General features: G+C 45.3%; 2 protein-coding genes across 5 annotated transcripts in view; one reads left to right on the top strand and one right to left on the bottom strand.

Annotated features, from left to right (window-relative positions):
• REEP3 (receptor accessory protein 3) overlaps positions 1–3,697 on the bottom strand; it is a 75,259-nt gene extending 71,562 nt beyond the window's left edge. Inside the window, exon 1 of one of the 2 annotated variants that reach the window (XM_056796043.1) lies at positions 3,326–3,697. In XM_056796043.1, the coding sequence (XP_056652021.1) occupies positions 3,326–3,357 (32 nt within the window). In that variant the 5' untranslated portion in view covers positions 3,358–3,697. Of the gene's footprint in view, positions 1–2,188; positions 2,868–3,325 lie in introns of those variants that run through there. The other variant, XM_007478269.3, reaches the window with a different exon arrangement.
• The window catches only part of JMJD1C (jumonji domain containing 1C), a 226,752-nt gene continuing 216,494 nt past the window's right edge, over positions 3,037–13,294 (top strand). For all 3 annotated transcript variants that reach the window (XM_056796028.1, XM_056796005.1, XM_056796014.1), the window contains exon 1: positions 3,037–3,290. The gene's annotated coding sequence lies outside the window, so the exon portion shown is untranslated. The remainder of the gene's footprint in view (positions 3,291–13,294) is intronic.

The following is a 13,294-nucleotide window of genomic DNA, read 5'->3' as shown; positions in this document are numbered from 1 at the left end:
TGACTAAGTAGAAAGAAAATAAACCTGGGAAACATTCTTTTTTAAGAGTCAGCCAATATGTGGCCTGTATAATATTGCAGTTAGTTGGATGCAGAATGATTGAATTCTCAGAAACAGACTACGTACACAGGATCTATGATCACTTGAAGGGAGGCCACTAGTTGGGGGAGCAGGCAATCTGTGGTCAGCCATGTTCTATTCAACAGCTAAATCAATGACAAAAAAATAAAGCTAGCAATGGAACACATCAAATTGGCTAACACAAACCTGGAAGAGATCAGAGATTTTAGTGGGTAATAGAAGGAGGGTCCAAAAAGACCTCAAGGTCTCTAATAATCATACAAGGAACTAAATGGGACACATTTTGAACTAATTTGTGTTCAAAGGCAAGTATAGGATAGGGGAGACATATCTAAACACCATTTTAAGTGCCAGCCCATGCTTCATTCCCTTCTGCCAGATTGCAATGCTCTTTTAACTGGTCTCTTTACCACAAGTCTCTCTTTACTCCATCAATTACACAGTTATCAAAATGATCTTCCTAAAAATTTTTTTTCTTCTACCCCAGGCAAGTCACAACCTCTCAGGGCCCCTTCTTGGACATAGAAGACCTGAGAAGCAATGTGGTCTCTCTTCAAATATCTGAAGGGCTCCTATGTACCACAGATATTTGACTTCTCAGTCACTTAGATTCATAACCCAAGTGCCATCTTTGCTTCCTCACTCTCTCATTTCTCCTCCTTCCCCCATATATCCAAACAGTTGCCAAGGTCTGTCGATTCTGCCTATATGACACTTCTCTCATATTCTTTTTCTCTGACACTGCCACCACCCTGGGACACCTGCCTGGATTATTACGATAGCCTGCTGGTTGGTCTCCTCATACAAATCCCCTTCCTCTTCCAACCCATTCTCCATTCAACTGTCAAATTTATCTGCTGAAAGCACTTCTGCTTATGTCACTACTCTACCCAATAAACTGCAGGGGTTCCCTAGCACCTCCAGGAACAAATATAAACTCATCTATTTTGCTTTCAAAGCTCTAACTCCCATCTTTCCAGTTTTCTTATACCTTAAACCCCTTATAAACACTAATAATTAATACTTGGTGTGATACTGGTCTCCCTGTTCCAAAACATTCATCTCTTTACTCTGAGCATTTATTAGTTGTCTCCCATGCCTGTATCTCCCTCCTTCCTCATTTCTACCTCCTGGCTTCCATGCATTCATTCAAGTCACAGCTAATGTCTTGTCTTCTGTTAGAAACTTTCCCCAACACTCTTTTGTTTGTAGTGCTTTCCCTCTGTAGATTACTTCCAATTTATCCAGCCTGTAGCTTGTTTGGTCCCAGTTGTTTACATGTCTCTCCCTCTATACTGTCAGATCCTTGAAAACAGGGCCTGTGTTTTGCCTCTTTGCATCCTCAATGGTTATCACAGTGCTGGGTACACAGTGGGTGCTAATAAATGTTTATTAATTAACTGCTTTGGTTTTCAATGAATTTTCCCAACAATCTATCAAAAGGTCTTAGATGAATGGTTAAATGAAGATTATCTCAAAAAGGCTGTCTACCAGATGCACATAAGACTTTCAGAAACAATCTGAATAGAGGGTACTCTTCCATTACTGAAATTCTATGCAGACAAGTCCACAGAAACAACCTGAAAAGGTGGTTTCCACTATTATTAGTAGGTGAAAATATTATTAGTATAGTGAAAAACAGGCTCCGGAGCCAGAGATCTTCAAATCTCACTTCTGATAATACTGCCCATGTGCCCAAGGGCACATCCTGTCTCCAGAAGTCTGGGTTTCTTTATCTGTAAAATGAAAGGGTTGGACTAGACAGCCTCCAAAATCCTTTCCAGATCTACAAGAATGATCCTATGATAATATACTACCATTTTAGAATGAAATTTTAGTCTGTGACCCAGATTTCTGCAGCTGTCAACAGAAACTTAATCCATGACTTAAAAACGGCAAAACTTATTTATTGATAGCAAACTTTTTCTAAGTCATCTAGATTTTTCGAAATAGAACATATACATGTCACACTCCACTTGAAAATTGATTTTTAAAAGCCTAATGCAAAATTTTAAGAAAAAAAGAACAAATTAAATCCAATCTAAGATATCTCCCCCCCCCCCCCAATATCTGGGTCAAGTGCCAACAGTGTGATTAAAAAAGTCACCTCATTATAGTCGATTTTTGCAGCCTCGCTGGATACATTACTCCCTTTTCTGCCTCACAGATGGTACTTCCCACCTTTGGTCCTCTGCACTAGGTGCCTCCCCCATGCCCTCCTTCCTGACTCTTCTAATGGCATCCAGATGAAGTTCGATGGGAGCTGGGATTATTCCGCTTTTTTGTGCTTGGATCTCCCACGCTTGGCCTAGTGCCTGGCACACAGAACTCACTCATTAACTGCTTTTGGCCAGACTTATTGGGAATAGGGAGTTCTGGGTCCAAGCCCTGTTTGACTTTGCCGGTCCTGCACAGCCAGACTGCTTCCCACCATTTTTCTGCCTCCTCCCTACCCTCCAAGAAAGTGTGACACGCCGACAGTGGGTGTTCCTCCACCAGGACCCTCCAGGACAGGATGCTTTCTGAGCTTTCTCCAGGTGTCACTAAAAGCTCAGCAGGAAGCCTCCCCACCCCCCCCAGCTCAGTGGGAGTGGAGCGTAGGAGGAAAGAGGGAAGGGGCGGGGAAGAGCCGTCTTTCTCAGTGCAGGAGGGGGGGTCTAACAAAGGGGCGCTGCCTCTCCAGACACTGGCACACAATGGGGCAAGCCTGCTGAGCACTCCCGTAGGGGGGTAGGGGCGCTGAGCACGCACTCTGAGGTGACTGACAGACGGATTAATTCCTGCCCATAATGGTCACGGACAGCACCAGCAGGCTTAGCTCCAATCTGCTTGGCCCCGCCCCGTCGTCCACGTGAGCCGCCCCGCCCCGCCCCTCACGCAAGGCCGCGGCGCTCGCTCCCGCTCCCCCCCGCCGCCGACTCCCCCTCCCCCCGCACGCCCCCTCGCTGCTCCTGCCGCGTTTGCGCAGGTTGTGGTCGGAGCCGCGCGGCCGCCACAGCCGCTGCCTCAGCTCCTGCTCCTCCTCCTCCGGCGCCGCCGCCGCCACTACTGTCCCGGCCCTGCAGGGCGGTGCCCGGCTGCCCCAAGGACCGCGCGCCTGGCCCCGCCGCCCACGGGACGCGCCACGCAGCGCCAGGGCTCGACAGGACACGACGGGCCGACCCACGGCCGGCCGCCCGGAGGGAGGCACGGCCGGCGCGAGGCCGCAGGTGAGCCCCGACCCCCGCCCCGGCCCCGCACTCACACTACGGCTCGGGAGATCATCCAGGACACCATCTTGGCCCCGGCGCGAGCGGGCGGGCGGAGGCCTGCTCGGCTCGCCTCGGCCCCGCTGCTCTCGTCCGCTCGGCCGCCCCGAGCTGCTTTCTCCGCGAGCCCGAGGAGGAGGAGGCGCCCCCTCCCTCCCTTTTTTCCTCCTCCTCCTCCTCCCCCTCCCAGCCGCTGCTCCGGCCCCCCGCCCTCTCGCCCGGCGAGCCCCGCCCCCGCGGGCCGCTGATTGGTCGCTGCCGTCTCCGGGCCGTTGGCGGCGGGCCCACGCGCGCGGGCACGTGCATCGCGCGGCCGGTACCGCCTGGGGAGCGGCGGGCTTGGGTTCGCGCTCCCGGCCTCCCTTCCCCCACCCTGGACCCACGCCGACCGTTAGGTTCCCCCCCCCCCCCCCCGCTTCCTACCCAGTAGGAGCCTCCGCCTGCGGGTTCTGGCGCGCACGCGCTAGCGTAGTTGGAGCCCCAGCGCGCGGGTTGGGGGGGCGAGGAGGAGGGGCTGCCGGGGCTGCCCCGGTTGCTAGGCGATGTCTGGTGGCTCGGGGGTTGACAGCTGTTGGGGCTGGGGACGGACTCTGTGCTGGCCTCACCGGCCGCCGTCTTCTGAAGGACCAGTGGGGTCCAGCCGAGCCCCCTACCAAGTCCTCTTCCCGTGGGGATGCCTGTAATAAAGGCGGGTGGGGCTGAGGTCTATGGAGAAACTTCTTGGTGACGGCGCTGGTGCCACTCGTCTTAGGCTCCTACCACCCCGCTGGGGAGCATAAAGTGACCCCTGCCCGAGTACGCAGAAGTCTGGGACACGCTTCCATTCCCATCTCTGAGAAGCTGACCCCTGAGGCCCTGAGACTCCTAGCCCCGGAGCTGGGGGCAGCCTGGGCATCGCCCGGACCTTCCAACACGCCTTTGCAGGATTCCTTCCCGCATTCTCCGGGCCCTTTTCCCTGGTCCTCCTCCCCCGGTAGGCTCTGGCTCTGTTCCTGGGAGGACAGGGGAAGCCACGATGGCAACAAAGCTCTCCAATCCACGGGCAAACACCCTCACCTCCTCTGCATTCCCCCCCCCCCCCCAGGTGCTCGGTCCAACTCAGAGTAGTCAGAAGAGAGGGGACTTCTAGGGTCCCCCAGGGCCTCTGACTCGGGAGGAGCTCCTTTGGCCCCAAGGACCCTGTCCTGGGAAGCCTGACTAATTTGACTGCCTTTCTGAGACTGTCTAGACCATGGAGGGCTGCGGGGGAGGCCCAAAGAGGAAGTTTGTGTGGAATCTTAGAGGCAGTTCTGAGCTCCCTGGCACCCACCGTGCTGAGAGCTGGACTACAAAGGCGGAGAGACCCAAGAGTCCTAGAGGTGGGCTGCTGCAGCTTTCTGTTAAGAACAACTTAAATTTCTGGAGTGCTCGAAGGCTTGACAAGCCCTCCCCCTTGTAAAAGCTAGGCAGTGGTGGAGTGCTTTGTTCATAGCTGGGAGGCGGAAAAGTCAAGGAAGCACCGAGTTGGGCGGTCACTTAGTCCAACTCTGCTGACCTGAGAAGCCCTTCCAGGCTACCAGCCTGTTAAATTTCCCCACATTTCTAGTCCCTAGGAAGTTGTTTCCTTGCCTGGAACTTAAATCTGCCATTGCTTTTAGCCCTGCTCCTTGGGACCAAGTGAAATAGCCCTTAACCCTCTTATCATACAAGACATTCAAAATCTTTAAGGTATTAATTGCCCTTTAAATCTCCAGATTAAAGGTAGTAGCTGTTCAGGGGAGCTCACAGGTGATGATTTTGAGGCTTTTCCTCATCCTGTCTGCTTTTTTGGGATACTATCCAGGGTAGCAGTGTCCTTCCTTAAAGCTGGGCCCAGAGAATGGGCTTCTCTAGCCTGGCCATGTTCTGTCTAAGGCACCTGGAATGCCCTCCATGGGACAGATACTCAGCTTGAGATGACATTCCCTGTTTTCACTGCTACTTCCCTTCTTCAGAGTGACTTGCAAGTCTACTTTTTAAAACCCAATGAAAATGTTGAACTGCTGAGCTCAAAATTCCAGCCTCTTTTAAGATCTGACCCAGGCTGCTTTTTGGGGTGGGATTACATAGTCTGTTTTTAGCTGAAAATTGACCCTTCTGGCCATAAGAACTTAATTCCTTGTCTTCACCTAACTCCTGATCAATAAAGTTCTGAAGATGGAAGGAAGAGGACAGGGAAGAATTGAGAGGGAAAGACTGATTGCTGGAATAGTGGTTGGTGCTGCCACACAAGAAAAGGGAGGTTGCAAAGTCCAGAACTTTACTTTGTTGTCATCTCTTGACCTAGTATTTGAGACTGTAATTTATGGAGCTTGATGAGGGCTTCATGAATTAGGCATTCCTGTCCCTCCTTCCTGAAAAACAGACCAGCCTCTTTGGACTTTTTTCAATTCCTACAAAAAAAGCACATGATACTTGGTTGATTTTCTTCCTTAATTACATAGATCATTGCCAAAAGACAAGTTTCAGTGGAATAGAATTTTTAAAATCTATAAATAAAAAGGTTTCAGAACATAAGTAAAAGAATGCTGAAGCAGTTTGCAGTTAATTTATGTACTACATATTGGTTTAAGGGCCACATGAGGAACTACCTACTACCAACTTCTGTCCTTGCTTAAACATCTCATAAATACATATTTTTCTTGTATTGAATTTTGTTTTTTAAGGTAAATATTGAGAGGTCATGTGATTTGGCTAGTGGGCTGGCCTTGGAGTGAAGAGACTGATCTGGGCTTTCATTCTGTCTCACATAAACTAGCTTCCTCTTAATACCCAGATACAGAAGAGTTGCTGATTTCTTCCTTTGGAAATGAAATTATAAATCCAGGCTGGGGGGAAAAAATTATAAGTAATCAGATCCAGAAATATTTTGTGGAAATGATTTTTTTAAATAATGTAGATTGGGAAAGGATAAAATAAATAGGAAAAAACATCTTAAAATTTGTGGTATTTACTATAGATTCCTATTTCTCCTTTAGTAAAAAGTTTTAGGAATTGTAGGTAAGGTCTGAACTTCTGGTAAAAGCTCCTATTAGAATTTCAGTAACTTAAGTTAATTTGAATTTAACAATTTCAATAAGCTTTTAAAGTTTCACAACTTAGGTCTGTATCTGAGGAGCAGAATAGCTTTTTGAAATCTTCTGGGGAAGTCAGTACTGACCAGATCAGCCTAGGGCTGTGCCTTAAGGTCCTTATACTTACTGGGGGCCTTGCAAAAAGGGCACTTAGAAGTTTGCTTCATCTAGCCAAATGTCCAGCTATGTGAGCCTGGGCAAGTCACTTAATTCTCCCCCCCCCCCCCCCCCAATCCCATTGCCTAGCCTTTACCTCTTCTGCCTTGGAACCAATACACAGTATTGATTCCAAGATGAAAGGTAAGGGTTAAAAAAAAATGTCCAGGCTCCCAGACCACTAGGAACATTCAGACTTCTAAAAATTTTGTGGCTTGAATTTTTAGTGACATTTTCAGATTTGTTAGTAAAACCTGAGTTCAGATACTGCCTCAGACACTTAAATAGCTGAATGACCTTAATCTCTCTCAATTTCAGCTTTTTTGTATGTAAAATGGGAATAATAAAAGCTGTATCACAAGATCATTGGGAGGGGCAAATGATATTTTAAAAATATAGTGGAGCATTCAAGTGATTCTTAGATTCTCCCTCCCTCATGCTATTTGGCCAGTGTCTGCCTTCTCTTCTGACCTGAGTGTGCTGTGTTTTTTCTGTATCTGGCTCCATTTCTTTCATGCCACATCAATGTTGGTAATTAAATATGGCTTTCTTATATCCGACTTTGTGTCTACGGTTCCTTTTTTGGTTCCTCAGCTGTTAGGGTCTTTAGAGTCTGTTATGCTCCGTGATTGTGGTTAGGCAACATCCACATGTGTCTGGGTTTGCCAAAGAACAATGCACTAGTCAGAAAATTATATAGGACCAGAAAATCAAGTGATATTGCACTTGGGTAAAAGCATGTCACCACTTTTCATGGTCTCAAGCTGTTCTTTAATCCCATCTTTCCCCAGTTTATGTTTGTAGTGACTACTCTAAATGAGAAAGATTGCCATTGAAGGTCTGATTCATTTATAACTGCCAAAGAGTTGTCATTTTTGTCTTCTCATGAATCAACTAACAAACATTTATTAAAAGCCTACTGTATGTTAAGCACTGGCAATACAAAAATATCCGTGAAATAGCCCCTACGGTAGAAAGGTCATCCTGCCATAGAAGGTATTTGCAGCTGGAAGGAGGGAGTGTTTGGTCTGAGCTTTGAAGGAAACCAGGAAGGCAGAAGTTGAGGAGTGCATCCCAGGCATTGGGGATGGCCTGGGCAAAGGAACACAGGAGATGGCAGGTTGGCCATGTGAGCAGTAAACACTGATTGAGGGCCATTCTGTGCCAGGCATTGTGTTGAGCACTAGAGATAGAGGCAAATGACATCAAGCAGAAGCAGCCAGTTTGGCTGGGCCAAAGGGAGAATGTGTAAGACCAGAAAGGTAGGTTCCGATTTTTAAATGAAAGATATTAGGGAGCCATTGGAGTTTCTTGAAGGTTGAAGCAGGAGTGATGACATTTAGAATAATCACTTTGATTGCTGACTATGTGGACATAGTTTACTCAGTTGTGTCTGACTCCCATAACGCAGACACTCTGCTCAAGAGGTTTTCCCTTTAAGACCCCAGCTTGCTTTTCTCCTCCTCTCCTACCCCTTACTAGGATACATCAGATAGTGACCTGGCTTCTGAGCTTAAGGGGGAGGGGGAGGAGGGAGAACCTTGTATTTCCTTATTTAGTTCTTATATTCAGATTCTTTGTGGCAGTGTTAACTTTATCTGCATTGATGCTTCATGTTTCCAGACAGGCAATGAGATCTGTAAAGGTATGAGCAATGTCTTTAGATTCTCTAAAGATCTTAGCACAGCACTTGGCAAATAATAGGAGCCAAATAATATGATCTAAAGCATCACAGAATTTCAGAGTTATATGGGACTTGGCAGCCAATGAATCTAAAATCCCCTCCTGTAACACACCTGGCAAATTCATCCCTGGCTTTTGAAGGCACCCAGAAAAAGGGCTGTTTTACCACCTACTTCCTGAGACAGTCCATTCTGCTTTCCAATATCTCTATTTGTTGGCAAGTAGTGGTGGTGTTATTGCTGTTGTTTCTTCCAAACACTAAGCCTTGATTTGTCTCTCTCCAATTTCCATGCATTGTTCTTGGTTCTGGCCTCCAAGGCCAAGAAGAACAAGTCTAATTCTCTCCTCTACTTTCCTACCCCCATATGGCAGCTCCTTAGAAACTTGAAGACAGCTATCATAGATTCCTCCTCCTCCCCTTTCTAATCTTATCGAGGTTAAATTTCCCTAATTCCTTCAACCAATCCTCATAAATCTTGAAATTGAGGCTCTTTTCCCCTCCTGGCTATCTTCTTCTGGATGTTATCCATCTTATCAGTGTTCTTCCAGGAAATGTGATACCCAGAGGTTGTCTGAGCAAGCAGAGTGTAGCAGACCTCCCTAGTCCTGGACACTGTTTTTCAGTGCAGCCCAAGATCACTTTAACATTCTTCCCTGCTATATCCCAGTGCTGAATCATGTCTGTTTACTGAAATTCCCAGATCTTTCCCACATGAACTTTCCAAAGCTGTCCCTGCCCTGATTCCCAGCTTGCACTTGTGTTCCCTCTTAAATTAGATTTTTATCAGATTCAGTCAAATGTTCTAGCCTAGGGTTCTTAACTTGTGGTCCATGAATTTTTTTTTAAAGTATGTGTGGGTCACATCCATACACACACATACATATTTGATAACTATTTCAATGTACTGTAATTGCTTTCCTTTGTAGTACTATATATATATATATATATTTTTTTTTTAAGTAGACATTTAAGAACATGATTCTGAGGAGTCTAGAGGTATCTCCAGGCTAACTGCCCAAGATTCCTCTGACCCAGAAGGCAAAGAACTCCTGCTGCAGTATGTCACAAGCTTTTTTTGAACACTGACTTTGTCATCCATATAGTACCTTTCCTCTCAGTTCTGTGCCACTTGAAAATTGGGTAAGCATACCATCCATCTGTGTTTCTGACAAACTGTTGATTGTTGTTGAGTTATTTGGTCCTTTATGACTCTTCATGACCCCATAGACCAGCATTGGCAAAGACATGGTACTGGGGGAACTGCTTCATTCCCTCCTTCCCAGCTGTCCCTTTCTTTCCAGTGCCAGATGACATTTTTTTTCTTTTTGCATGCCCTGCCCCTCTGTCCAACTGCCCCAAGCAAGCACTTCCTTCTTGAGCTCTCTTCAGTAATGTGGGGGCTCACAGTTTGAATTTGCCCTCTGAGCACTCAACAGTGCTGCTCTAGACCATATCACAGTTAATACTGTTCATGGGATTTTCTAGGCAAAGACACTGGAGTGACTTGCCATTTTTACTTCCGGTAGATTATGACAAACAGGCTAAGTGACTTGCCCAGTGTGGTCTGATGCCTAGTATCTGAGGTCATATTCAAACTGAATTGCTGACTCTAGGACCAGCACTCCATCCACCAAGTCACCTAGGTGCCTCAGAAAAACTTTAAAAGGTCTTAAATAGCCCAGTTGCTGAGTACAAATCCCAGTGGCACTTCAATGGCAAGTCATTCAGTCTACAAGCATTTGTTAACACTTTAATAGGTTCCAGATACTGTTTAAAATGCTAGAGATACAAAGAGAAGCAAATGTGCTGTCCCAGCTCCTAAAGAGCTCACCTTCAAGTGGGAGAGACAAATGCAAGCAACCGTGTCCCTTGTACAAGAAGTAGAGTAGACAGGATGGAATCCTTTCTAGTTGAATGTTTTCACAGATCCTACTCAATCTGCTTCATTCCACTATCATTGAAGCTACATCTCTCCTTTTCCACATGACCAGTATGAAAGACTCAGCCAGATGTTACTGAAAGTCTGGGGAAAGTATACATGGAACAGTGCCTAATAACCCTGTTCAACAAGAGGGAATGAGCTTATGTGTGGGTGGTGTGTTCCTGAGGGAGCTGCCTGCCAGCTCTTTAGATGCCTTTCTTCTACTGTCCTTCTCCCAGGACTAGAGCATCTCTAGGATTCATGGAGATGCCCCCCAGGCTCTAGCAGCTGCCTCTTTTTCCTTTACCAACCCCCAAGGGCAGATTGGTGATTGTTGTGGCAATTCTCTCATTCTCTTTCTTCAGTCTTTCTTAGCAGTAATAAGTATGCTATATTAATATTAATCATTTAATAGGAGAGTTGCAAGAGAAAATCCTCAGTTTCCAGGAGGAAATTACCAAACTATAATAAAATCAATGAAGACTTTATTGGCAATAGGCATATGATAATCTAAGGTTATAAATAGTTAATGTTTTTGTTGTTCCTTACTCAGAAATCTTCATTTCCTCCTTATTGTTTCCTCAGTAAAATTTAAATTCTTTGCCATCTAGTTCCAGCTGTAGCTCCTGCATCATAACTTAATAAATATAAGGGACCTCAAATTAGTTTCTTCTAATCCTTTTATTTTACAGATGAGGAAACTGAGGCCTAATCTGATCAGACAACTTGGCTAAGGCAAGATAAGTGGAAGATGCTGAATCTGAAACTGATGCCTTTATATCTAGAACTCTTTATATGGTACTATATTAGTTTCTTCTCACCAAACTGGGCCACTCTTTGCATCCAGAATATATGCTGAGGTTTTTATAGTCTATATTGGTCTTTTCATATTCTTTATGCCCAGGTTATTCTTTTTCCTCTTTAATTCTTATCTGTCCTTTAAAGCCCATGTCAGATGCCACCTCCTTTGTAAGGCCTTTGTTGGTCTTCTCTAGTTGTTAATGTTTCCCCTCTCCTCACACAATTGGATTCAATTTTGCTTTTAGTTTTGTAATTCTGTGATCTGGCCAGAGCATGCATGGCTCAGACTGCCCCTGAAGGCAGGCCACAGCTTGGTTAAACATAGGAGATGGTTGGGTATTCTCACTTGCCTCAGGCCATCTTGTTAATGCTGGATCCTGGAGAGCCTGTGTGGCTACTAGTCCTGTGACAGTTTCCCAGCCAGAGAAACGGAATGGTGGATGCCAGAGACTGCAGTGTTGAGGACTCCCTTTGGGTTCAGGTCCCATGTAACAAAGTGAAGTGGGGCACAAAAAGTTCTGTTTTGTTTGGACCAATGTGAAGGTGGACTGTCCAGTTCCAGGAATAAGACTGCCAGAGGACTAAGCTCCCTTCCCATTAGGAAGACGATCACAAAGACAGGTAGAGTTCTGGGTGCCAAGCAGCTGAGGAAGTAGCCCCATGTCAAACCAGAGCTAATGGCCATTGAGTTCTCCCCCATTTTACAGCTCAAGCCTTCAGGATTGAGATTCATTCCAAGGCCAGCACACCCATTTCTCCTTTCCTTTCTGTATTTCTACCTAGAAGAGCCCTGTTGTCTTCACTTTGATCTCACAGGTGAATTTTGTCAAGTCATTGTCAATATCTTCACTGACAGTCTGAACTACAAGATTATTGGTTAGAGACATCTCCTAGGACTAGGAATCAGTGACAGCTTGAGTATTTGTACACCCATTATTGACTAAAGGCATAAACTGCATTCAGAAGAGCCAAGACTCCCTAGTAGCCACCTGCAGGTCCTTCTCCCTTCTTGGATTGGAAGTCACAGAACCAATTGACCAATAAACATTGATCAGGCGCCTTTTGTGTGCCAGTCAAGGGAGAAATAGGGACAAAGGGGAAACAGTCTCTGTTTTCAAGGAACTGACATTGTAGGGGAGAGACAATAAGACACAGAAAAACGTTTACAAGCTAGACATAAAAGAAATAATATGGTCATTATTTTGGAGAAAGGCCTTCAAAGGAGGAGCCGATGGGGAGGGGGAGCTGAAGGGAATCAGGGAAGGCTTTAATTTTTTTAGTTGCACGTTGATACTATTTTCAAAGAATTTTTTCTGATATTTTGCAATCCATGTTCTCCCCTTCCTACCCTTGGACACCCTCCCCAAGAAGACACATAATATAGAATATAGATTCATGGAGGAAATAAAGTGAAGAATGACATGTTTCAGTTAGTCTTCAGATATCAGTTTTTTCTGTAGCAGTGGATAGCCTTTTCTGTCATGAGTTCCTTGGAGTTGTCTTGGCTTCTTGCATGACTAAAGTCATTCTCAGTTGATCATCATATGTTATTGCTGTTATTGTGTACAAAATTCTCCTGGTTTTGCTTATTTTATTTTGCATCAGTTCATACAAGTCTTTCTAGGTTGTTTTTGTGATCATCATTTCTTATGGCATGAAAGTACTTCATTACACTCATATACTACAGCTTGTTCAACAGTTTGCAGTTCTTTGTCACTACAAAAAGAGCTGCAATAAATACTTTTTTTTTTGAGTTGGTCTTTCCCCCCTATCTTTGGTCTCCTTGGAGTACAGACCCAGTAGTGGTATTGTTGGGTCAAAGGGTATGCACAGTTTTAAACATTTTGGATGTGGTTCCAAATTGCTTTCCAGAATTTTTATATCAGTTCATAGCTTCACCAGCAGTGTGTTGGTGTCCCATTTTTCCCACTTCCTCTCCAACAAGTTATCATTTTCCTTTTTTGTCATATTAGCCAAAGATGACGTGGTACCCCGGAGTTTAAAAAATTTGCTGTTTAAAAATATGGGTTATTGATTATTTTTATTTATAGAATAATATTGTTTATTCATATAATGTTATTTATTAAACTCTTAGCTTGGAGGTTAAGTCAGGATTCCAGTGAGGCAGAGATGAGGAGAGAGTACTAGGTACCAGGGACAGCCATGCAAAGACCCAGAGGTGGGAGAAAAAAGAAACATGACTTTTTATTGTTGCTAAATACCCTTAATTAGAAATGTAGAAATGATTGTTCAGGAGTTTAGAGAATTTTATTAATTACATAATATATCAACTAAGCTAGTATGCCCCCAG

Source organism: Monodelphis domestica, chromosome 1 (assembly GCF_027887165.1).
Source record: "Monodelphis domestica isolate mMonDom1 chromosome 1, mMonDom1.pri, whole genome shotgun sequence".
Taxonomy (NCBI): Eukaryota; Metazoa; Chordata; class Mammalia; order Didelphimorphia; family Didelphidae; genus Monodelphis; species Monodelphis domestica.
Note: the sequence above shows the minus strand (reverse complement) of the source record. Positions and strands in the feature narration are given on the sequence as shown.